Genomic DNA, 26,677 nt, shown 5'->3' with positions numbered 1-26,677 from the left:
AAAAATGAATGGTTCACTGAATTAATCAATATACATATTATGCAACCAGGCATAAATATAAAATCTGGAGATCTCATTTTGCTGCGTATACTATACTATACTATACTATGTCAAGTATAGCTATATAGGTTTCGAACGTAAATCTTGTCATTAAGTAGGTCACTGGCCGCTGCGATTGTTGTGTTAAATTCGAATTTACTGATAAATCATCGAATACAAAGAATTTTTTATGTGGCTGTTAATCAAATGCTCGAAAATCAAAACAATTCTTATTAGGTACTAATAATTATATAACCCCAAAAAATGCATCCACAGTTGTGGGTTTATAACGTTTTCACATTTCACATCATTACTATTCCCTCGAATTGTTGGTATGCTTATACAGCTGTATAGCAATTGAAAACTTGTACGCCGTTAAAATATTATGTTTTCATTGATTCGTACATTATTCTAAAGTCTGATAAGTATTACCATATGTTCCTCACGATGGCTGCAATTAATCGCTTGTTTTCTTTTATTCGAATGTGCTTGAATTAAATATAGGTACCAAGGTACCTACCTACTTCCTCCCTTGTCACTTTTTGCATTTTAACTCAAGTATAATATTTAGTCAAATAGGTAAACCGTTGACGGTAGTTAACGTGTATCGTATAATAATATGTTATTGTTTCCATTCAAATATTTGCTTTCCTTGGAGAATAAAATATTTTTTTAGAATATGTTAATTTGTTTGAATAACACAAATTCCGAAGAAAATTCTGATAAAATTATCTTGAAAATCATTAGTCATTAGTTTCTATAAGCTAATAAATTGTTTTAGTGCACACTTTGTGCACGAACACGGTTCAGAATCGTGTACAGAATTTGATGAATCATCATTCAAATTTAAAACGACAAGGCAGCAAGCTCAATCGCTCAGATGAGTCGTATACTCTTATGGATAAATATAGCCAGTATAGGTACACAAAAAGATCTTCACAAACCAATTTCAGTTTTTATTTCCTCGCTGAAATTATTGTTACGTAACAAGTATTTATGCGTTAAATTAATAGTTATCGATAATAATTGACTGTTAACGGAAAAAACTGAAATATTTGAATGTACCAATTATTGTTATACTTCTTACTCATATTTAATTATTTTTTAAGTATTTTTCAGTGAACCTTTACTCAAAATAGAATAATCCAACACTTTAAAATAATATATTTTAAACATAAGTAGTAAAATGTTCAGAAGTTAAATATATTACCTTTTCTGGTCTAAAATGTCGGTAAGTATTTCAAGCGTTAGCTTTTAAGTTATAACGCAAGTGACTCATTTTTAAGTCTCAAATTTATTTCTTAAGTAGGTAATAGGTAGTATATTATGATATACATACATTGTATTTTACACATAGGTACATAAACCTAAATTTATTTCATACGAAAAATGTTTTCTTTTTTTTATTATTTAAAAGGTTTACCGGCTTCGACTGCTAAAGTTATTAGTCTGCAATTCTTAAATACTAGAATACATATTTGGTGATATTTACAATTTATAAATGACGATTAAATATTTAAAAATGTTTTTACATAGACATTTTGATATTTTTGTGTCAGCTATATTTTTTATACAAATATTTAGGTTCCGCTAATTTGCTAAATAATTTCCGAAAAAGATATACCTAATCTAGCTGAAATTTCATTCAAACATATTAAACAAAAAAATGTAACGTTTATTTATTTATATAACACAACTATTTTACTCTAGTTTTAGTACGACTTTTTTTTATCAAGATATTGATAAACCATAAATGCTTAGGTGTACCATACGCGAGTTTATACACACAATTTGCTAACAATTAATTGAATATTTTACGTAAAATATTTTAAGTATTTTAACCGATACTAAAATATACAATCTTACATAAAAAAAACCATATCATGGTAGAGTCAGCAGTATATATACCTACTTTATATATTTACTTCCTCTATCAGTTAGAAGTCAAAAATAAAACATTATATAGTTATAATTACAATCTGTTTTTAAAACCTGCTATGAAATGTTAAAAAGCATAATTACAGAACAACACGTACCAACATAGCACCTATATTGTATTTTTTTTTAGTGCCTATTGAATTGTTTTGTCTTATAGTACCACCTGTATGATTTCCTTTTATGTGTGTATAGATGAATAAAAGAAGGACTTTTGCAGTTATTGGAAAAAATATCATAAAAAAAATGTCAAATAAAACAATCCTTGATGATCTGAATATCACCGTTGAAAAACAATCAATGTAAGTTTTTTGACTTCCATAGTTCAATACATATCGGTACCAGTGTACCACAATAGTTTGTACAAAACATGAATTATAATGTTACACATTTTCTTAATTTAAGCTAAAACTTTAAATCTTTTAACAAATCCAATAGCCATATTTATAGCTGCCACTGTCGTATTTTTTTTAGTAAAAAAAAATTATTTGTATAAGGCACGATAAGATCGTGATTGAGGTCGGTCCGAAAGGTTATATGCCCTTATACTGTTAAAATATTAATTTTTTTTTTAATTTCCTAAAATAACTTTACCCTATTTAGTTTTTTAGCATTTAATGTCTTACTTAAAGTATCGTTAGAAAAATTCTATAAACTGTGCACTGAGGTCGAATAATTTTCTTTTTGTAATTTTTTTCAAGGTATAATATGTTCAAATTTCATAAAACAAAACAACACCAATCATTATGCAAATGTAATTTGTTTATAAATACCTATGTTTATTTCCTTATTTTACTTTTGATACTTATAGAATAATACATAATGTCCTCAATCTAGTGACTAGCACGATAATATTGTCTTGATTAATTTATAATAATTCAACAGTTAGCATGCTGTTTTTATTTTATCAGAAAACAAAAAAAATAATTATATAATAGACATTACGAAAACACTCAACATGAATAGTTATAATGTATTAATAAGTCGATATATATAATATAGGTACCTATATAGTTCGATACAACAAAAGTGTTATCAGCGAAAATTATATTCAAAATAGTTATATTATTTACTTTATTATTGACATTTGTAATATCGACATGATAGCTATAGTTATATTACATATTTTTATGCATAATAATAGTATTCTCAATTTTCCAATTTATTTTGTATAAAATAGTGATCAATAATTCTGTTTACCTTTACTATATATTCTGTGATCAATGTAGCGTCGATCGTTTTAGATGTATAGGTATAGGTATACACATTTTTAAAATATTTCAATTCTATAAAAGTATTAAGATTTATAACGTACTATGTATTAATATTTACATAAAAAAATGCTTAATCAATTATTAAACATTAGTATCATGGTAAAAAAAAATGTTAGGAAGCGGAAGATGACCTTAAAACAATATGAAGAATCTCTTATGTCCTTCATGTTTCGATTTCCAAAAACATCAACAGTTATATTATATAAGCCTCGATGGGCATCCTTCAAACATAAACAAATCTCACTTACTGAAATTTTTTTATTGTTTTTATTAAATTATTTTATCTTTGTTGAACTTGAAAAAAAAATTTAAAAAAAATTAATATAATTATACACGTTTCATAAACATATAAAGACCAAATATTTATTGTCAGTGGAGCCCTTCGGATTTCTTTGTTCTAAAGTTGCAAAAAAAATTAAAGAGGGTGCTCTACTTTATGACGTTTAAACACTCGTGTATAGATGAATATTAAATTTATTTTTTACAATTAATTATATCTGTGCAATAAGCATACATGTGATTATAAAGGTAATAATGCTGTGATTAACTATCGTGGAAAAAGCCGCCCATTTGTTATTTATTTATATGTGAATTACGAATTATGATTTCAGTTTCATTAAACTGAATGAGAGCACATACACAAATATATAATCATTCTAATAAAGGTCATTCTACCGATTAGTGTAAAACAATTCATTATACGTTTCAAATTATTGTGTCCCCCAAAAATCTAACCCTAAGGTTGGTTTTCTGAGAAATTCATAATCGAGTACCGTAGGTCCACGGCTATAATTATATACTTAACCTTTCACTTTTAATACCTACTTCTTTATGTATTAATCTTTTAAACAACAAGAGGCGAACAAATCTTCTGTCTGTGGCAATGAGATAAAATATAAACTATGCTTTTAACTGCGCCGGAAATATAGTTCTAAACACGTATAATATGCGTTGTATATAAATGTTCTTTTGGCGGATTACAAAAGTACGAAAGTTTCCACATTAATTTTAAAGATAAATTATTGAAAATGTAAAACATAAAATGTTGAACAAATAGGTACAGGAACCTTACTGAAGCTTTAATGTGTTTTCTGCACAAAATATATTATTTTTATACATACATTTCACCCTACTCAGTTACGCAGTGTTGGGCGAAAATGGTTCGGGCAAGTCAGTGTTGCTGAGGTGTCTGTCGGGCATTTTGGAACAAGACGGCGGTGAAGTGATAATGATGGCGGATGACAATCCAGTGGCCTCGGGCAGCAGTGGCGTGGTAGGCAGTCCCGGGGGCAGTGGCGTCATCGGTGCGGAGGGGCAGACAATCGCGCGACGACGTCAGCCCAAGATCGGGTTTGCCCCACAGGTATGCATTTTTGAGCATTTGCAGATGACGGTTGTGATTGCGTAATTTATTTATCAACTCGTCTAAAATAATTATTATTTCCGTCTAATGGTCGCAGGATTTCGATATGCCTGGACCGATGCGAATATACCACCTTCTGTACTTTATTGGTGCCGTCAACGGACTAATCGTTGACCAAATCGTAGAGAAGTACAAGGCTATAGTACCGATGACCGGGTTGCCGCCGACCACAAAATTCTTGGTCGACCAACTAAGGTTCGTTTTAAATCCACGAAAAAGTGCTGGTCGTTGCATTATGCGCACATAGCACATATATACAGGGTGATTTTTAAAGCATTAAATATTTTATGCAGCATTTTTTAAATTATGCACGTATTAAAATTCAGATTTTTGGAGTTTTTAAATATACACTTTAAGACAATTTTTTGAATAATTGAAATTTTTGTGCCACAATTAATTTAAATAATTAATTGTATAATTCTGTGACAATACATACTTCAGTTTTTCAAGTAGGAACGTCTTTTTTAATTTTTAATTATGAGCTGATAATTTTTATGTATCTAAATTAAAATTACAGGTAGTACTTTTTGAAATATGTAACATTATATTCTAAGAATAATCAATAATATATGTCTATGGCAATGGGTTAGGACGGTTAAGTAGATATGGGGCTTGGACGATTTGAAAAAGTTAGCAATTACTATTGATTTATTAATACAAATAATTTATGAAAATGATCAAGTGTAGTAAATTCTACATCTAACGATTAACATTACATATAATTTTTATTTTTATAAAAACATTTTGATGGATTATTATCCTTAGTGTAAACATTTTAGTAACTCATAATCTACTGAATAGAATAGATTTGGATTCATCACCATTTTCAAAAAAGTCATTAGCTAAATAATTTTCAGTACAAAAGGGGGTTCTTATTTGCAAAATAGAAGTTTGTATCACCACAAGACATTTCTGAAGGCTAAAATAGTACATCACATATCAGAAATTTGAAAATATGGTCTTTAAGTACACTTAAAAATCTTAAAGATCAAAATTTGAATAAGTATACTATTAAGGGGAAAAATGGTGGCGCGCGTGCTTAAAAATTCACCCTGTATACTCTATAGTATACAGTGTTACTATATTGGTACCCAATGTAGTGTTCTCATGTTTTGATATTTGAAAATTGTGTGTTTTCGAAGTAACCTATGGGCTATGACTGGCATACGTCATGCATTAAGTATTTATTTTTGGTACATTTATATAATTACAAAAAAAGTCAAATTACAATTACTAATTACTATTCAAATTAGTAATGATAACTTAACTAATTACAAATATAAAATAAAAGTAATAAATCTTAACACGTGTGAGTAAATAATTGTGATAAATTAAAATGTAGTCTACATAATTCTATGTACCCATAAAAAAACACATTTACCATTTACCTAAAATATACTACGGTGTGTGTACTGGCAATTACTTAATAATACAATTTTAATTTTATTAAATTTACATATAAATAGAAACTATTAATCGTATCTGTCTAAAATCTAATAGAATATTTCTCTATAATTATTTTAATTACTATTTTCTACAGGCAGATACTATAAATTAAAATTATTGATTTATTGGTTTTATCGTATATTATATAACTAATACAATATTTTGTTCTCAAGATTAAGCCAGAAGAAAGTTTTATCTCTGGTGTTAGCAATTCTACACGATCCCGAAGTTATTATTTTAGACGACATCACTACTGGCATGGACTCCGTAACGTTAAAAAAGTAGGTTAACCTTTTTCATTGTGCTGTGCATTGTTGTTACATGTTTAAAGAAGCGTTTATTATTATTCATTACCTATATTTGGAAGGAGTATATGCATATGATGTTTAAATCGTATCTGTATGACTATATCTAACACCTATGTGGCTATGTAGATTGTTTTTTAAGGCACATCAATATTATGTCATTATATTTAAATTATTACATATAAAGAAGAAAAAAGGCCTTTACGTTGTGACATAATATATTAAACCATAACATTAGAGCTATTATTGACCCCCTTTTTCCCTTTTGTATCGATATCGAGCGATATATTCTACATCAGCGTGACAGTATTATTTGTACCTATATGTCATATTAGTATACCTAATATTGATTATATTATAAGTTATTTGTTGTCGTGTCGTATATAATATAGTTGTTTTACTCCTTTTTACATTATCATCTGTAATGATAAATTAACATTCATATTAATATGTCTGTTGTACCACGGTCCACAGACACAACCTAAGCATATAATTAATATAAATATAATGTTATCTGTTCCCTAAATTATATATATTTAACACAACGTAAAGGTATTTAACATAACACAATTCCTAATTACTAATAAATCTAAGAGGTCAGCAGACAGTACTATATAGTATATAGTATATATAACGTTCACACGTAATAATTAATAAAATTACAGTTCTTTCCTGTCAACTCGCAAAATTATATTATCAAAAAATATATACTTAAATACTTTATGGTTGTTCGGACGATTACGTGATATTTCTTCAAAATAACAGGTTGTACATTATTGGGTTAACGTATTACATTCTCGTAGAAATATCATCAGGTCGTACAGTAGCCGGATACTGGTTTGGATCATACGTAGGTATATTATGTGTTAATCTTGCTTTAAGGTAATAATATTTGCACCGCACGGATTTTGTTATCGAACATTATTAGTCCAAGGCCCTGTACAGGCGCAAAACATAATAATGATATACCTGCGTCGCTATTCTATATGGCAGGGGAAGCCAGAATCATCGTTGAAGATTAGACCTACAGACATTTTTTTTAAACCTAAAAAAATATTTGAGCTGCCATCTGTGAGGGATAATTTATTAGTCACTTAACAACAACATTCAGCATATATTATACAAATAAATACGAATTAAAAATCCTATAATGGTTATAGATACGATCGTCGCAATGTATAACCGCTTGCGACCCTACCATCAAGTTAAGGTATACTTGGAGTCAGTGAATTTAAAAAAAATAAACAACGAACTATAATATTCAAATACCTATGCATTTTTTATCGGTTGTGAAACAAATAAAACCAAAATTATGTTTAAATAATATTTACTCATCTATAATATGCTATATAATATAATAGTATATGTATATATATACACACGCATATATAATGTAGGTCTCTCGACTTGTCTACTATTGTCCTTCGAGTTTCGTTATGTAAATAAGTATTCAAATTTTTTACGTGTTTTAGTATATGGACACTTTTAACATATATTAACTTATCCAGAAAATGTACAATAATCGTGTCAGCTTCCAATAATTTTTGCTATATGGAAACAGCAGTTACGCACGTAAAGACCAATTTTTTCAATCTAAAACGACATTACTACATAACTAACAAAGCTATAACTAAAACCAGATAGGAATATTGATGAATGGCAAAATAATAAGAGAAGACACTACTACTAATCTTATGGAAAAATTTAAAACATCAAGTATAGAAGATTTGTTCATATCAGCAATATTCGCCAACGATAACCTGCGCAGGAATATTGTAATACATACAATTATTACTAATTAAAGTACCTATTTCACATACACCATAATTAACCATAAAGCTATATGTTTATTTTTAAGCCAGCAAAAAGAACCAGAAGATTATCGATCATTAATAATCGTATTCCGCACCAATATACATCATTACTAAGTTCCGCATTCGCCACAGTAAATATTAAAATATATACATTAAGTAAGTATTAAAATCAGAAAAAAATCAATATACCTATTATGCCTAGACAATGGTGTGTAATATACAGGCAATATTATTTTTATGGTAATAAACAGCAGTATAGTATTAATGTATTATATTATTACCTATATATCGTCATATCGATGACTTGCTGTATTTATATAATTATATTTTATGTACCATTTTTGATTTTGATTTTTTTTTTTAGTTTATTGGCGTAATAAACTTATAAACATAAAATATTAAATTTATTACACACTTTTATCGGGATAATAGAGAGATGAATAATAATAAAGTTATAACTTATAACCATTATAGATGTGATAAAATAATTTCGTGTTGCAGGCGAATATGGGACATGCATTATTATGATTTTGATGTCTACAAAAATAAAAAACTATTTTAACGAATAGGTGTTGAATTATTTTATTTAAATGATTAATACACCTTTTCGTTTGTTGATTTTAGGAGCTCGATGAATCCAAAAAACGAGAAAGAGTTCTACATGCACTAATACTAAAAAACATTTGGACTTTGATCGGAATTCATTCGTAAGCGTTTATTAACCATTTTTACTTGATATCATATTTATTATTTAGTATAAAATGAGTCATTACCTATTTATTATAAGTTTATAAATGCGATGTCACTGCAGTTATATATCTTAAATCTCCACGGTTCCTAATCACCGTCTCTTGATTTGTACACACACACAAATACTGGGTGATCCATTTAACGTAAGAGACTCATTATTTTGGAAAACACATGTTTTTTTATATATTTTAATTTCATATTCGGGGTGAGTATCTCGATCCATCAAAATCAAATTTTGGAAAAGTAGTCTATCACATATAAGTATTTAAAAACTCTGTATTATTCCACTCATCAAAACTTTGAATACTTACTTATATCAAGTTATAAGTTATAACTCATAAACTACTAATCCAAAATTTGATTTTTTGTGTATCAAAATATTTAAAAATACATTCTAATTTGAAATAAGAAATATAAAAAAGTAAAAATAACAAAAAATAATAACAATAAAGTATAGTTTTTGTTTAGAAAAATGTTGTTGATCACCCGGTATATTGGTACTTTTACCGCAACTGCCTGCAGCTTCACGTTATTGAGGCTTTGAGTATACCCCATGGTGGTTTAATGTTTATGTTACGTCATAAAATCATTATGGTTTTGACTTAAGGTGATTCAGTTAAATTTAAGTAGGTATACACAATTAGAATTGAGTGTTTTAAGGAGGATCCCATAAACGGCTAATCACAATGTAAAATGTACCTATTTCATTGCACGTTGTCATACATCGATTTTAATATAACAAAAATACAAAACTTCGAAGGTTTTTCGATAGATTTTCAAGTACAATCACCTATATCAAGATTTTCGGTTATCTTAACATTAGCCGTTCTTCGTGGTTTTTTATTTTTATTATTCTTAATTACATCGGTTGCAAAGGCCATTAGTCACAACTAAATAAATGCATCATAATAATCATCTAAATTTGGTTGAACAGGTCATGAAGATGATCATGTTGTTGTGATGTCTTCTGTGTTGGGACCTAAAGCCACGTCCAAGTTGGTTGAGATGTTAAGTTTTTTGACGTCTTCTTCATAATTATGGTATTAAGTAATTAAGTGCTCAATCGTTAAGTAGACGCCGCAGGTTGAGCACTGAGGTGATTCCCCTTTTATCATTAGGAACTTATGGGTTATTCTTATGTGACCTATCCGGAGACGATTGATTACTATTTTTCTCTTTTGATGAGATTAAGATTTAACCATTGATATATTTTATTTTCGATTTCGAGGAGTTTGGTACGTTGTCTCAACCATCTTCGTGGTGTATCTGATCTTCTAATTTGGTTTATGACAACAGTATATGACACTCTCTGTCTCTCTGAATTTGTCAATGAAAAGTGAACACTTTTAAGCTCATACCCGTCTTGAAAATACAATATTGTGTTCGTTCAACTAAAAGGAATTAAGTTTAAGTGACATACATATACAGAATCTATAGTATTTTTCTTTGCATGTATATATTATTAATTATTATTATTCAAAAGATGATTTTTAATATTACTTACACAATGTTTGTAACTGTGCATTGATTGAATACACACCAGTTAAACTTCTAGAAAATCGCATATGAAAAGAGATTTTTTTTATTTGCTCTCCGGTACAATTTAGAAAAATTGACATTAGGCCAGTGGCGTCCCCTAGACACTTTTATAGGGGGAGGAGAATTCCATACGTTATATTTATATATAAACACAAATACACGAATTACTAGGTAGTTCACCAAAGTCACTCAGGAAAAAAAGGTCATGGTGGGGAGGGGGGTTACTGCCCCATTCGCCTCTCCCATAAGGATGCCCTTGCATTAGTGCTTTTGAATTTTAATGGAACGCCTGCGATATATAATATAATACAATACGTACAATTTTACATAAAGTACGAAGGTAATATTGTAACATTGTAATATTTTTATTATAATTTATAAAAATATATTTTAATATGTGATATTGGTACCTACGTTGGTCGGTCTTTAGCCAACACAACTGAATATAATATGCGCATAATATTATTGCCCACTTACATTCCACAGCAATTGCAGTACACCACTGCACGTTGTTTATTATAAACGTTGGATAATTTCGATCTTTCTGCAACTCAAAATAACATATACTTTACACGAGTAATCTGATATATATGTTAATATGCCAAATACGCAATCCGTTGTCTGCGCATGCAACTTGGGTGCGGCTATATATATATATATATATATACGAGCAACGATAGTACATGAATAATATATAGGTATAGATATAGGAGTCGCAAGTAACACGGGAGGATATTATTCTGGTTCATTTTTATAATATCGTGTATATACTATTATAACCTCGCATATTATGTAAGACATTCGAATTTTTTAAACGTAATTATTAACGATTTCTACCACGTGACTGCGGCAATCATATTAAAATGATAATAAATAATAATTAATAAAAAATGATTCTTACCGATCCTGCCCCTTCCACTATATTTTCAATTGTAATAAATGGTTTTATGGTCTACAACACATAAACCGGAAGGCTTATTTACATTTTTTCAACATGTCGAAATCGACGAAATCGTACGGATTTGTGGAAGTGCAGACGGTCCGCACAATACAAATTATTAATAAATAATTATTTAAATAATTTATTCTTTTTTTACAATATCACTTAGTAAATTCTATAGGTTATTACTTATTATAATATATTTTATAAAAGCATTAGCCATTAAGTGACATTTACCTTTGTTTTATTTTTATAAATAAACGGATTAATACGGCTTAAGAATTAAAACAACTGCATTCAATAGCTCATACCGATATAATAATAATAACAGTGACTTACCTGGATAAAAATTTAAGAGGGGGCAAAATAATTTATTCACCAGAATTAAAACCCTGACCCCCAGTTGATCTTAAAACTCATTTTATGGTTTAGAAACAAATTGTCGGTAGCAAGTACAGGGGCTTATATTTTTAAATAGTATTAAAAACCTACATAACTACGCACGAGTTCATTAATAAAAATTGCTATAAGAAGTTTAAAAAAGTTACTACTAATTATGGTATAAATATTATTCATACATAATTTGAACAATAAATAATAAATTAATAACCCACGAATAATTTAATGAAATTAATATCGCGAAGTGAAGTTGACGCTTCAACTAGGATCAACTATAACATTGAGTATTGACGATACGTCAATATATGTAATATTAATATATAGCTAATATATATATATGACCCAACAAAAGAAACATAAAATAAATTTGTATTTTTATGAAATAGTTTGAGGAAAAAAATTTTAATATTATATTATTATGTTAAATATCATGTAAATTGCATTTTTTTTTTATCTTAAGAATTTTCAAATATTTGTTTTGTTGGATTATCTGGGAAAGGTAAAATTATTCCTTTACCACCTCCCTCCACAATTACGCCACTGAATAATATTAATTATAATAATTAATAATATGCTTTGTCGCAATATTTTTGTATTTTTAGCTAATAAATAATTATATTATCTATTCGGTACTATGTTCAATGTTGCATATTTATTAAATTAATTATAATTATTAATCACACAGATAAGTTGAATAATAATAAATACCTAAATATCTGTGTTCTTGGGTTTGTTTGCAGCATATCGTATGCTGCATTTGCGTGCGTAATTCTGTTTCCTTTGGCCGTGCACTGGACGTTTGAGGGGTACCCGAAAAACAAGGTGCCCTTAATGGTGCATAACGAAGATTTGGGCGACTACAATAACGAGACGATCGAACCTATGAGTAATATGTTCATCAGTCGTTACTTGAAATTGCATTTTCCTGTGGTCAGTGAAATAGTTTTTTATACCCACGACCTACCAACACACACGTGCACAATATTGTTTGTAGCTACCAGTGTCCACTGTTTAGTGTAGGCCATTGTTATCTACTTGAGTAGAACTAACCATGGCAATAACTTGTGTATCTAACCTTTTGGCTTAAAATCCCAATTTGTGTTCTTCTCCTCTTGATGGCTGTTTATGTAGTGTATATAGTGAACTTGCGAACTCTTAAAATTGGGAAGTAATTATAACGTTAGGTATTTACGTAATCACACATAAATACGATATAATAATGTCATTCAGATCATAACTTTTATTAATGACATTTTTTCAGATGAGTTTTAATATGATAAATGTATATTTTAATATTTCACAACACAAAATACCATTTTATTTTTTATGTTTAAAATCTTAATAAAAAATATGATTATGATGTACCTAGTATTTCTTTGATCTACATCAAAGATGGAATGTTGATGATACACGTAAGACACTTAAGGGGACGTTGCACTGACATTTGTTGTCTCTGTCTTACGAGTACGTAATATAGCAAATTTCAGGAGATCACGTTTAGCTCTATTGGTTTAAAAACTAGAGTGAATTGACCTCTCATAAAATTTAATGGTAGGATTATTATCTAGGCAACGCTATAGTTAGACTTTGTATTATATTTTAATTTTGAAGCAAGTTATGAGTATTTTAAAATTTTAAATTGTATGTACATTTTAAAATACTATAACTAGCTTTAAAATTATAATATAATAAATGGAGACAACAAGGTCACTGTAACTTCCTCTTGAACTACGATTTATTATTGTTTGGAAATGCAGCAGTTACCCTGGTGTAGATTAATTTATTGTACCTATATTATATCATTCAACTGAATTGTGAATTCTGATTCGTTAATTTATGTGGGTAAAAAAACCACAGTTTTTTAGTATTAAAACTAAACTATTAGGGATTTTCTTTCTTTTTTCACCTATTACTACGTGTACATCATAAAAGTAAATTCATAATTTTAAATAAAAGTTAGATTTCAGTATTGAAAAATACCATTTATAGATCACACAGTCATGATGGACTGAAACTTAATTGAGACTTGAGTTTGTCTAAATCTAAAATAATATTCTATCACATATTTCATTTAGATTACCCATTCATTATTATCAATAGTGAATCATATTTTATTAATAATTGCGTAGATGAGCACATCAAAATCATCAAATATATTATTTGATGACACAAAATTCAAAGATGATTTCGAATGGACGGAGTGCTTTCTGTACTTTGATAAAAACTATACGGTGGCTCTGCGACGGCGGATTGAAAGAAAAATAAAAAACAAAGTTGATTTTGAAAATAGTCAGATAATCATCACAATGAGCATAACCGGTAAAATACAATATAATCTATTTCAAAAAATGTTTAAAATATTAAAAAGTGCAGCAGACTATAAATGTTCGTCCCCAAGCTTCTATATAGTGTCATGTTTTCACTATAACTACAATAATATTAAGCAGTTTTTAAAATATAATAGATAAATACTTAGTTAAGACCTTTACTTAAAAAAAAAAAAATATGTAACCTGTAACCACTAAAGCCGGTCAGTACGCGTAGTGTAGTAAAATAATACGAGTATAATTGTATAGTACCTACCTATGTCAACCAAATTGTTTAAAAATTCATTTAACTATGGGACAAATTTGTCTTACGTTTTCTGGCTGTTTATAATTATATACATATACTACATGTCTACATAGGTGATACGGTGATAGTGTGATAGGTAGTTCATAATAATTCACCTTGGGGACAAAACTAAAATCAAATCCGTAAGGTTATAAAGTTGGCCTACTCAAAAATCATTATGTAAATAATTTTAAGTTATAATTTATAACTAATAACTTATAATGAGTAATCAATCGGGCCAGAACTTTCTTTTTAATAATAGTTAGAAAAATTAATTATTTGGATAAATGTTTACTGAAACTTAACAACTAACAATGCTAAAAACACTAAACAACTTTGAATATTTTATTATTTTTTCAATTACATGCATTTATTGTGAGTATAACGTATCGTACAAATAACGCATAGACTGATACTATTTTCATAAAAACTACCAAGCATATACGTACAGTTTGGAATATAATAAAATATGGTGAAAATAAGAAGACGAAACTGAAGATTTAAGTTTAAATGATTTAACACATCAAAAACAGTCCAACAACTTCAATTGATGAAGTTTTTCATCTTACAAAAATTTGATGACCTCGAATAGGTGTTTAGTTAAATTTGAAAAAATCAAAAAATTGTGAATTGTACAAGTACTTGAATGAAATTTCAAATTTAAAAACAATGTTTAAAAATATTTTAAAATTGGAGATTCAAAATTGTTATAACATAATTGTATAGTTTTTTTAGAACCTATACAAGAAGACTTTTAACCCAATTAATGTACACAGATTTCATAAATTAACAAATTTTTTTAATTAATGCATTTTCATTTATTAAACTTTAGTCTTTATTGCCAATTTATATGGTACCTACTACCTAATATTATGATGTGGAGGTACCTACCTATTTAACATTATTTTGATCATTATCCATGTAATAAGTCCTACGACCCTAGTAATCGTAATAATTAATGTCTAATAAGTAGAATAACATAGTTACATAATTACATATTATGCACTACAATGTGTATATAATGTATATTATATAGACGGGCGAAAAGCTTGTGTCGTAAAATATCAAATAACGGAACTCTATAAACAATTTCTATCAGACTACGCGCACAACATGATGACGGAATACGTTACGAACATCAATGATGATTCTATAAAAGTGAGATTACTGACTTGTGTCTTGTATTTGGTTGTATTTTGTTTATAAATTTATAATTTTTATTTTATCTATAGTTTTCAGAGAACATTGAGGTGACGTACAACACTGACAACGAATATCCTATTTACGGACGATTCGTAAATTCGGGGTTGATTGTCATGTAAGTGTAACCTAAACTTATCTACATGGGAGGCGTGAGCAGAGGGGTGGCTCTTGTGCTTGGCCATACCCTGCCATTTTGAAATTGGGACCCTAAAAGTCAAACTCCTTGCCACTGAGTCAGGGGGGCTTAGATTTTATCTGTTGTTTCTAAATAAAAAAATGAACAATGAAATGTATTATTTCATGTTGTTATATCATATTATATTACTAGTGCAACATTATAGTACAGCATTTTACATTTACGTGTCAACCAAATCTTTAGCAATAGGAGATTTACCAAGACCCCAAACTGTTTTTGCAGTTATTAATTCTACTAGCTATTTAGTACCTCACCAAAATATTTTGTGTGCCATTATATATTTTTATATTGTATAAATGTCATTGTTGTTAAATATATTAAAAGTTTAAGTAGTATATACATATTACACCATAAAATAAATTAATACCTACACAGTCATACATAATAATTTATTTAAGTCCTAGTCTTGGTAGGGGTGCCTAAAAATGCTGTAAGCACCACCTGAAAATTTGGGCCTGCACATGCCTATACGGCTATACGTAGCTACTTATGCTTGTACCTATTTCACATGAATTGCAGAAATGACAGAATTACATCTCGAAATGGCTTATTAACCTCGGTATCTGGACATGTAGGTAAAGTTTTCCCGTAGGAAAACAGCAAGGTAGGTTACACAACTTACATACATATAAGACAGGAGGTATTCACAGACATTTAACTCTCTCTCTTCTATTTCGCCGAGATACCGAGATCCACGCTGTACGTAAGTATACCGCATGCGTACATTTACTGTTGATACATGGTATACAATATATGTACCTACTACCTACATATTAATTATGATACCTAGGTACCTGTAGTGTTCGAAATGGTGTCATTAATTCGTATTCTTTAAGACAAATGATGCTACCCCACTCTCATAATATAATAATATTATGTCTGTGCATATTGTAATATTAGTTTGGCGTTCTTTTTTCACGGAGCAATCACCGTTCGGCTACAACAGGTGGCAGGCAAAGACTGTTATTACGACAGTAGGAAGTCATATCTGGCATGTCTTGCCATCCAGATACCGATCGCTGTTGTCTGGAACGCGTTTATGGTCGTACACGTGCACTTCCTATACGATATTATCAGCCCGGATCTCTACTACGTGTTCTTGAGTTTGTTGCTCGAGAGCGTCTGCGGAATACACTTAGGTACCTAATTAGATTAGAACTCACTACTTGTAAGTATAATACTTAAAAGTTGCTAAAACGTTCGATCTAATCGATTTAAGCCATGAAAATATATAATGTTTAACAGACCAACTTTGGTTTTCAATACAACAATGATTCTTGAACAAACCCAAACTATAACTAACCACATTAGGTCATAGATCAATATTTATGTTTTGATCATTGCGTAAATGTGAAATCGCAGCATATGACATTTTGGCAGCAAGAATAAATTAAATTTGTAATGTTTTTTTATTTTAATTGATTGAAAACTAGTGTAGAATTGACCTCTCTGTATATAAGTGTATAGAAATTTCCCATGTCACTCAATACAAATGTTTTATACTATAATAATATTATAAAATTTAGTTTGTTGCTCATGGTTATTTTATCGTTCATTCACTTCAGCAAGTTCAGTCTATTCAGTTTGTAATCAATATTTTATCCAGTTTACTTATTATATACAACAATTATTTGTTTTGATTCCCATGAATGCATAATATATATTAGAAGTTATAACATCTTAAACATATAGATATGTTGAAAACTAAAAATGTTTCATACATAAATGCGTATATTTAATTAAAAATATAAAAACAAAGTAATATTCTTATGTTAATTTTTTATAGGATATATCTTATGTTCAATTGTACAAAATCCTTTCAGTGTTACAATAATACTGTACTTAAAATTCACAATATGCGTCTACGTCTCAGGTTGAATTTCTACATTATTATGATTAATAACTATAACAATTTTATAAATCTTAATATTGTTTTTTTTTTTTTTTTGTAGGACTTTGGTGGCCCACGTGTAAATTATTTGGTTGGGAATATACGATAAATCACTATTTTCCAATTTCAGAAGGCATTTGTTTTGTCAGATATTTGATTGAAAAACAGACTTTTGCCACAAAACCATTAATTATTTTAATTATTTGGTCTGTAATACTTGTGGCAATCACAATAGTTAATTTAGCCAATAATAAAAATGAAAAGAGGTATAATAAATTCAAAAATCTATTATAAATATTAATATTTATGGTTTATTATTTACAAATAATATTAATTTTTATTGACACACATAACTAATTTGTGTAAAAAAGAAGATATATATAAATGTAAAAAAAAAAATTACTCGTTTTCTTGCTTTTTACGCAATATAACAAATCCTTCCATGACAGGTGTGAGACATTTGTATTCATCAGTAGCGAGTTCTGCCCTTTCGCCTACTGCCAATAGAACTGGTGTCGTATGGGTATGTACTCCAGCTATTGTTTTAGGGGTACCGGCTTTTCCAATGACATCAACAGCCTACAAAACACAACAATTATTTAATAAAATATTTCCCATTGTTATTCTATTATTTGTCCATTGTTAACTATGAATAGCCCGGGACCCTAAGTCATAAAAAATATATACCCATGAACAAGTTTGAGACACTATATCTTAAAATGTCCATGTCAATATATTTTTACCTAGGAAGGAGTGCACACATTAAACAGTTTAGGATAAAACACAGCTATACTAAAATGTAAAAAAAACTTACTTGACCAACTCGAACTGATACAGGGAGTGGCTCAAGGTCTTCATCTAAAGTCACCAGCCACCTTGGGTACATGGCAACCACCAAAGTGTAAAGCAGGTAATGAGACTTACCTAAGATAACTAAAGGACAAAAAATATTTTAATAATATATATATATTTTTTTTAATCATTATTCAATTTAGCTTTAATATTTGAAAAATATTACAATAGTATGTAATTTGAAGTATGGACTTACTGTTACGAGTGTCCAAGAAGCTAAATAGTGTAATGAGAAGACCCGATACAGCCACAGGGTTCATTACTTGTCTGTCAGTATGGAACGGTGACAATGATAGTGTACCTTTACCCATGTGTGTCAAACCCTGGGCAATGCGCACCATGAACAAATGACCAGTGTTCTTAGCATGGTATTGAGCTAACTGACGCAACATAGTAGCTAACCTACACAATTAAGAATTCATCATTATTTGAAAAAATCCAACAGTTCACAATTACTAAAAAAAAATAAGTTTAAAAACTGTAAAATTAACAAATCAAAATATTTAAAATTTAAAATTATAAGCACAAAACTAGCTTTAATGTGAATGAATAAAATTAATACTTTGTTTATCAACTATAAAATGCATTACTCTATTCCAAATAAGTTTGGAAAAACTGCACAGCATCACAACGGTAATACTACTGTGATTGGTTAGTAGTCGGCAGCATACTAACAGGCCAATAAGACTGCACTCAAGACACATTTCTGTACGAGTATTTCCTAACTTATTTAGCATAGAGTATAGTAAACAAAGAGTGAAAAGTATATAACTAACATAAATAGGTTAAAAAAAAATTGATAGTTGACAGATTTAAAACTGTAATTTAAAGCAGAAATTTATATAATTCTAAGACCAATAAAAAAAAAAATGGTTAAGATAAGATATTATAAAATAAAATAATATTTTAGAGGGTTACATATTGGTTTTATATTTTATTATTACTTGACTTTATACCCTACTTCAAATAAAAAAATTTTTTTTGCAAATGGTTATTAAGTTGTTTAAAAACAACTTATCGAATAATATAAACCAAAGATTACACCATCAGGCTGCTATTTTGCCCCTACTAAATTTTATTTTATTTTAATTACCTAGCGTTATTGGTGCCCGCTCCAACCAAACCCATTGAAAATATAGCATTATGTGCTACTTCTTCATCTAAATCATGCGAGTATTTATTTAGCACATCAATGATATTCATTTGAGGGTTTGATATAGACAACAATGCGATTGCTAATGGAACGGCTCTTCTGACAGGTGGTTCGCCATACCTCCCCTAAAAATAATCAAATAATATTTAAATACAGTTCAACAATTTCAAATAGTAAATAGACATGACTCACTAGTTGTCCGAAAATTCGAGTACACATTTCTGATCCAGTATCTTCTCCCATAGCCACAACAGCTACAGCTAAAGCTGCAACAGCTTGCATGGTTGAAAGGTCTTTACTAGCAGTCTCTTTATTTTTTTCTTTCTCCTTTTCTTTTTCAGCAGACGTAGTTGTTTCTTTTTTGTCACTTTCCTTATCTTTTTTGTCACTTTGTTTTTTAGAAACTTCTTCTTTCTAAAAAACAAATTACATCATTATTTATTATTCACAGATTTATATGATAAATAATAAATAATTATTAGATTAACAATTACTGGAGCTGGAGTATAATGTTCACTACATATGTGCAATAATTCTTGAATAGTCAGTACATCGCCAGAGCCAGCACAAGCACACATTTTGACTGTCATTTTTGCCATAGACTTAAATGGATCGGCTAATACATTTAAATCTCCATCAAGTGCATCAGCTTTGTCCTTGAGACCTTAAGTTGTAAAAATTACATAGCTTAATGTTCTTTAGGTGTGAACTAAATTTTATTCAATAAGCCATACCAAGATAACATAATCCAAGGGCAAGAGGTAAAAATCTTGAATAATGGCCATCTTGTAGTTCTGTTGAAGGTAAATCCACCAAGGTTTGTAAGATTGTGGATATAACATCTTGGTTAGCAGCACCTACACTGATCATCCCACAAGAAAGAGCAGCCAATGCAACAACTTCTGGTGTAGATTTATTATTAGACATTACTGGCAACAATAATGTTATAACGTCTTGTCGTCTTGTACCAGCATAGGCGAGTCCCAAACCTAAGCAAATTATATGATATATACTTGAATTTATTACATTTATAAAATTAGAAAAGTTACCTAAGACAGCACCAATTCTAAGTAAAACACTTTCGTGTAAGACATAATCGGATAAAAGTGAATAAGCTGGATCGCATTCATTGCGTACTCCAACATTTACGATTCCCAAAGCAAGGAGAGCACCAGCCTAAACATTAGAAATTGGTGGTTATAAAAGAAAAATGATTAATTTATAACAAGATATAAAACTCAATATTTACTTCAAGATATAAAACTCAATATTTACTTTAATATATTCTTCGGATGTATAAAGATACTTGTCAATTGGAGTTAACCCACCATGGACATCCCATAAATGAATAAGTCCAAGGGAAGCAGCAGCACTCAACATTCCTGTAAAAGTCGTTGAGTGAACATAGTAATTTCAAATTACATTTTCATGAACAGTTTATTAATGTAGAAAATACCAGAAATATTTACCATGTTGTTTATTTTTATACATCCATTTGTTGCCATCTTCAACTGACACCAATTTGTCTCGGGAAAATCCGGCATTGACAAAAGCGTTAACAAAAGTTGATGCTAGATTATGTCGCGCAGAGTCTACAGGCACATCTAAATTGTATGATGGACGTAATACTAAACCTTCCAACCAAGTCTTATACACATCATCTGGTGTTTTCGGTTCCAATATATCCAACTACAATATTCATATAAACAGCATAAATAAAAACATTCATAGCAAAGAACATTCCAAACTAAAAATGTTAACTTCAAAAACTTACTTCTCTTGCCAAGCTATTAAAATGTTCGTTGATGTGAGAATTAGACATAATATTAGTAAGATCTGCTTTATCTTTAGGCTCATCATTTAATTCCAAACCAACATACTGTCGTCCAAGCATATATGCTAATTGCTTCCTTACAACTCTGTTCAGCAACAAAAGTAAGGAACATCATTAACATATACCAAATTATTCAAAATAGTTACAAAGCCATTATCACAGCTACAAGAATACCAAGTACTTGAAAACAATTGCTGGAAAAGTCACCCTTAATAAAATCATATATGTACATTTGATAATAATTTGTTGAATTTAATTTTTTAACTAATAGTATACTACCCAAATGTAAAAGTACAAGTATATTTTTTTTTATATGATTTTAGTAACAGGGACTTTTTTCCGTTTACCTTAAAAACAGTGTATATTTTGCAGCAAAATCGAATGTTTTAGATGTACATAAAATATATAAATATGAACAGGTGTCAATTTAGTACTTAGATAATTATTATTTATAAAATAATGTTATATATACCGAGTGATTACTGTTTTCTAGACATGCTGGAAAAATCAGGTGTTGTATGTACACACAAAATCAGGATCATAGAAAATTCTAGACCACTAATAAAGTTGAATAAATAAACAATTTAAAACGATAACTAAAAGTGAAAATTAATGTGAATGTTTAGTAATGTTTTTTGACATTGTACCCACTCAGATTAAATCTACTTAAAAATGTTTTCTAGTATTCTGTGATTTGTGATAACCCACTAGTACCAAAACATTATTTAATAGTATATTGATATAAGAAAACGTACGGATCCTGGCAAGCAACAAATATTTTTGTCATTGTATCTGTATCATTAACAGACATAGCCAAACATAATGCTCTCGGATATTCTTCAAAATTCATATAATGCTTCATTACTTCATTATAAATATTGGTTCGTTCAGGTTCAACAGCATAAATTGAACAACTGAAAAAATTAACAAAAAATGTAATTTTATTAACTATTTAAATTCAATGACAACCATAATTTATTTATATTATTTATTTGTAAGTGTTCTACAGTATATTTAGGTATTATTTATAAATTTATTTAAAGTATTATAATGAAAAAACTTACTTTATTAAATACAGGCAAACTTTTAGGTAATTTGATTTATCTACTTGTAAGAGATCCAATCTGTCAATTTCCATCAATAAATCACAAGCTTGAATTTCAGCATTGTGTTTCATATCAAAAGCCACAATATTTTTAATCAATGAAAGCAATTTATTTCGATTTTCTTGATCGCTATTCCATTCTTCTGCTATCTCAGCCTCCAATTGTCTAATTTACATTAAAATAAAACACAATTAAAAAAATCTTATCAAATAAAAATTAAATCAAGAGTCCTTATTCATAATAATCATTATCATACTAATGATAAAATTATTTACTTACCTAACATATTCATGACCCCAGTCGCCAACATCTACATCTCCGGCTCTCAAGCAATAACGTAATGTATCTCTTAGGTTTCTATCCTGTCCCATAGCTAATATAGACACAACTGAACAAAGTAAAGCCTTTGTCTTCTCATCAGCGTCAATGGTATCACATCGTTCCTTTAAACGCGCATAATAGCTACGCAAGAATTTTAATGGTAATGGCACACTGGTCATTGATGTTGTTGATGTGCGAATTAATTTGCGTAAAGTTTCTAATGCAAGTTCATAAAGAGATACATCTTTCTCCTAAAAAATTTAAATAATTAAAAATTGAATGAATGCTATGTATATAAATTAACTAGGGTAGGTATAAAAGTAAAATAGGTAATTATTACAGCTAATGAATTACAGTACGTAACATGACTTTAAAATCACTGTAAAATCATAACTATTGTTGAAATAAAACAAGTTTAACCTAATTATTATTAGAACTAAACTACTATAGTTAAATATTACTAACAACGGCATATTATGTTACTGTATAAATAAACTTAACATAAACGCCAATAGGTACATACTAATAATAAAGTAAAACATAACTTACTAATATTCTTTCCACCAACATATGAAGTTCTTCTTCTAGTCTTTTGTCCTCTTCGGACTGAAACAAATGAATAAAATATAATATTTTTCATCAAAAAAAACAAACAACATAATACAGTTTCTAATGAAATAAAAATAATATTATCGACGAAAAAATCTCACCATTTCCTCGGTTTTCTTTTCGGCCTTCTTCATGATGCGTAACAATTAAATCTCCAAGTGCAACAAAAAAAATTAAAGGTAAAAAGATTCACTCACAGTTGGGATGACAAACAATATTATCGACGATACTGCTAAAAAAGCCGTATTCAGATTTCAGAGAGTGGATGACAAGCGAAATGTAATAACATTACAGCACCTATCATCCCTACCAAGTTTGTTTGTATGAAAATGTTAGGTTAACGTATACCGCGGTACCGCTGACGATACAACAATACAATTTTATCTTTGATATACTGGTATGACCACTAGATGGCGATAGACAATTGAAAATAAAACTTTTTCAACATACAAGACGTCATCTGTAGCAGCGGTCGGCAACCGGTGGTCCACTAGAAAATTTAGGTGGTCCGCAGAAAAATAGCTAAAAATATTGATTTTAGAATATATTCTAAAATCAGTGCTAAAAATCAGCTGGACATAAGTAAAGCTCTAGACTTGTAGTGACTACATTGGAGCCAAAATTGCACAAAATAAATAAAAATAAAGCATTTTTTATTATTTTACGTATGTATTTTTTTATATTAATTTGGTGTAAAATGTATCAGTGTAGTGGAACCTTATTCATGTAAAAAGCTATACGTGGTCCGTAGAATTTAAAATATGGTTTTAGTGGTCCAAAAGGTTGGCGACCGCTGATCTATAGTATAATAAATAATAATATTATCAGGTAGAATAAAAATAATATTTTTAATCGAATTTTTTTATTATTTATCGAGTCTAAACCAAAGCAATATTACTCTTTAGTCTTTCGATCTGGCATTAAATCGAAATTGTGTTAAGAATAACAACGGATAAACTATTTAAAACTTCCGAACCTTAAAAAATATTACGATAGTTTATAATAATTGTGTGAACAATGATGCAGGCAGTGCGGTATTTACGCCCTTAGAGGAGGGCGGCCACTGGGGCGTTTTATACGCTTTTTATTATTTTGCTCAATGCATATTTATTCATTTTTGATAATATAATCTGTTTTCAACAACATATTCGTTTAGATATTCAGCTCGCTTTAAGTTACAACCTATCAATTTTTAACGCCATCAGAAAGTTATCGATAACTATTTTAAAATGTGGTATTTAATATTTCCCCCCCTCCCAAAAAAAAAAAATTCTACAACTACTCCACTGAATGCAGATGACGATATTATATTTATATTTTCATACAATTTGTCAATTGTATATTATATACCATTTCACATGTTTAATATTTTTTAAGTTTTGTTCACATCACAAGTCATTAATACTCACAAAACTAACAATAGTCATATACTGCATAACATTTTTTAAGCAAAATTCGCAATTTGTAAGGGGAAGGCCTCAATTTTTTTCATTTTGATTTACATTTTAATAGTCATTATATGCGGGTATCCACAAAACCATAAGATAATTGGAAAACAAAATATAGAGGGGCTCCAGGTTTTGAGCCCCCGCAGAATTTATTTTCAGCCTTAGAAAATGATTCACATGCTCGACGACGACTTCATATGGAATGATTTTCTGCACTCTAAAAATCACGTCGGAGTTAATTTGCATTCGCGTTGAAAACATTGAAATAAAGTGCACGGGAAAAGTTAAGCTTAAGAGGACGTCACACCCTCATGTGTTGTCTCCGTCTTACAAATGTACAACATAGCAAAAACTGTTTTGCGCGGGACAACTTTTATCTTTCAGTGAATGTAGTAGTGGCTCCGAAATTTCTGAACGTATAAAGTAGAAAATTATCTATGCAACAGCTTGGCTATATTTTAGAAAACATAAATACAATAAAAGGTATTTGTTCTAAACATTTTGTTTTTTTTTTTCATTTGCTTATAAAAAATGTTTGGCTAGCGTAATTAAAAAAAAGCACGCTGTTGTACCGATAAAGTTCTTCTTCGCATGTTGTGAAAATTTGGTGGTTCTACAGCAAATATAGTGCGAGAAAAGTTGTCCCTCGCAAAACAGTTTTTGCTAAGTTGTACATATTTTGTAAGACGGAAACAACACATGCGGGTGCGTGACGTCCTCTTAATACTAATACACCAGAGTTTTTAAAAATATCATCTATCCTCTACTGGAGTAGGTACTTACCCTAAATCCTGACTTCCAAGTTTTAGAATACTTATGTATTACAATTGCCAAATAATACCCCTATCCAGTATAGGCACTTATAGATATTGTTTCCTATGACGCATATCGCCACTATTTATAGGCCACCTGCATTGAAGGATCTAGGACATTAATTGACGGGGCTACCAAAAATACAGTTAGGTGGATGTACGGGATGCTCAGAGTGTCAACGCAAAACAAAATTTTTAAATACAAATAAAAAGTATATTTTTATATTACAAATATTTAAAATTGTTCATTGAAATCATTGTTTTCGTATAATATGTAGTAATAAATAATAATATCTCAAAATTATAAAATGGTATCGAGATTTACTCAAAGAATAATTTAAAAAAATAAAACAAACAAGTAGGTAGTGGTTTCACTGGATGGCTTCTTTCCTCGCACTTTTTCATGTACAAAACGTCTCACTTATCACACATTCTTATTGTGCCCAAGGGTATAGATTGTCTATTTATTGTTAAAAATAAAAAATATAAAAATATAATAATTAAAAATTATCAAAAGATGTATAAATTGTTTATATTATGGCCGGCGGCTACCAAGTGTAGGTATTATTATAAATGTGTTTTATAAAAGTCAATCATCTTTTGTACAAGGTATAGTACAATTAAGGTCCCCACACACTGCAGCGGTGCCGGTAAAATTCTTTTGTCTTGGCGGTGCCGCCACGGTGGCGGTGAATTGTGTCCGGGGACTCATTTTACCGCCACCGCCACTGCCACTGCGACTGCGACAGTGTGTGGGGACCTTTAATGGATGTAT

The 26,677-nt window shown here is 29.4% G+C and overlaps 2 protein-coding genes across 7 annotated transcripts; one reads left to right on the top strand and one right to left on the bottom strand.

Moving 5' to 3' along the window:
- The first annotated feature begins 858 nt into the window (after positions 1-858).
- LOC111028410 (ABC transporter G family member 20-like) lies at positions 859-18,166 on the top strand. Of its 5 annotated transcripts, none has more exons than XM_022307041.1 (10): positions 7,748-7,994; positions 8,063-8,392; positions 8,861-8,943; positions 12,605-12,794; positions 13,994-14,183; positions 15,514-15,635; positions 15,710-15,795; positions 16,777-17,015; positions 17,663-17,749; positions 17,829-18,166. In XM_022307041.1, the coding sequence occupies exons 4-10, from the start codon at positions 12,696-12,698 to the stop codon at positions 18,059-18,061; spliced, it is 1,056 nt and encodes a 351-aa protein (XP_022162733.1). In that variant the 5' UTR covers positions 7,748-7,994; positions 8,063-8,392; positions 8,861-8,943; positions 12,605-12,695; the 3' UTR covers positions 18,062-18,166. The 5 variants fall into 5 exon arrangements, with proteins under 5 accessions (XP_022162735.1, XP_022162733.1, XP_022162732.1 ...); XM_022307040.1 differs by having other exon boundaries at positions 7,748-8,197; positions 8,281-8,392; XM_022307039.1 differs by having other exon boundaries at positions 7,748-8,392.
- LOC111028409 (26S proteasome non-ATPase regulatory subunit 2) lies at positions 18,056-23,925 on the bottom strand. Of its 2 annotated transcripts, none has more exons than XM_022307037.1 (16): positions 23,744-23,925; positions 23,583-23,639; positions 22,992-23,284; positions 22,671-22,877; positions 22,362-22,520; positions 21,547-21,691; positions 21,242-21,461; positions 21,048-21,154; positions 20,822-20,948; positions 20,507-20,761; positions 20,261-20,436; positions 19,965-20,186; positions 19,713-19,897; positions 18,816-19,021; positions 18,582-18,700; positions 18,056-18,346 (listed from the first exon to the last, which is right to left on the bottom strand). In XM_022307037.1, the coding sequence occupies exons 1-16, from the start codon at positions 23,774-23,776 to the stop codon at positions 18,167-18,169; spliced, it is 2,691 nt and encodes an 896-aa protein (XP_022162729.1). In that variant the 5' UTR covers positions 23,777-23,925; the 3' UTR covers positions 18,056-18,166. The 2 variants fall into 2 exon arrangements, with proteins under 2 accessions (XP_022162729.1, XP_022162730.1); XM_022307038.1 differs by having other exon boundaries at positions 18,167-18,346; positions 20,267-20,436; positions 23,744-23,924.
- Positions 23,926-26,677: the final 2,752 nt, after the last annotated feature.

Source organism: Myzus persicae, unplaced genomic scaffold (genome assembly GCF_001856785.1).
Source record: "Myzus persicae strain clone G006 unplaced genomic scaffold, MPER_G0061.0, whole genome shotgun sequence".
In the NCBI taxonomy this organism is placed as follows: domain Eukaryota; kingdom Metazoa; phylum Arthropoda; class Insecta; order Hemiptera; family Aphididae; genus Myzus; species Myzus persicae.
The sequence above is the reverse complement of the archived record's forward strand: the minus strand, read 5'-3'. Positions and strand labels throughout refer to the sequence as shown.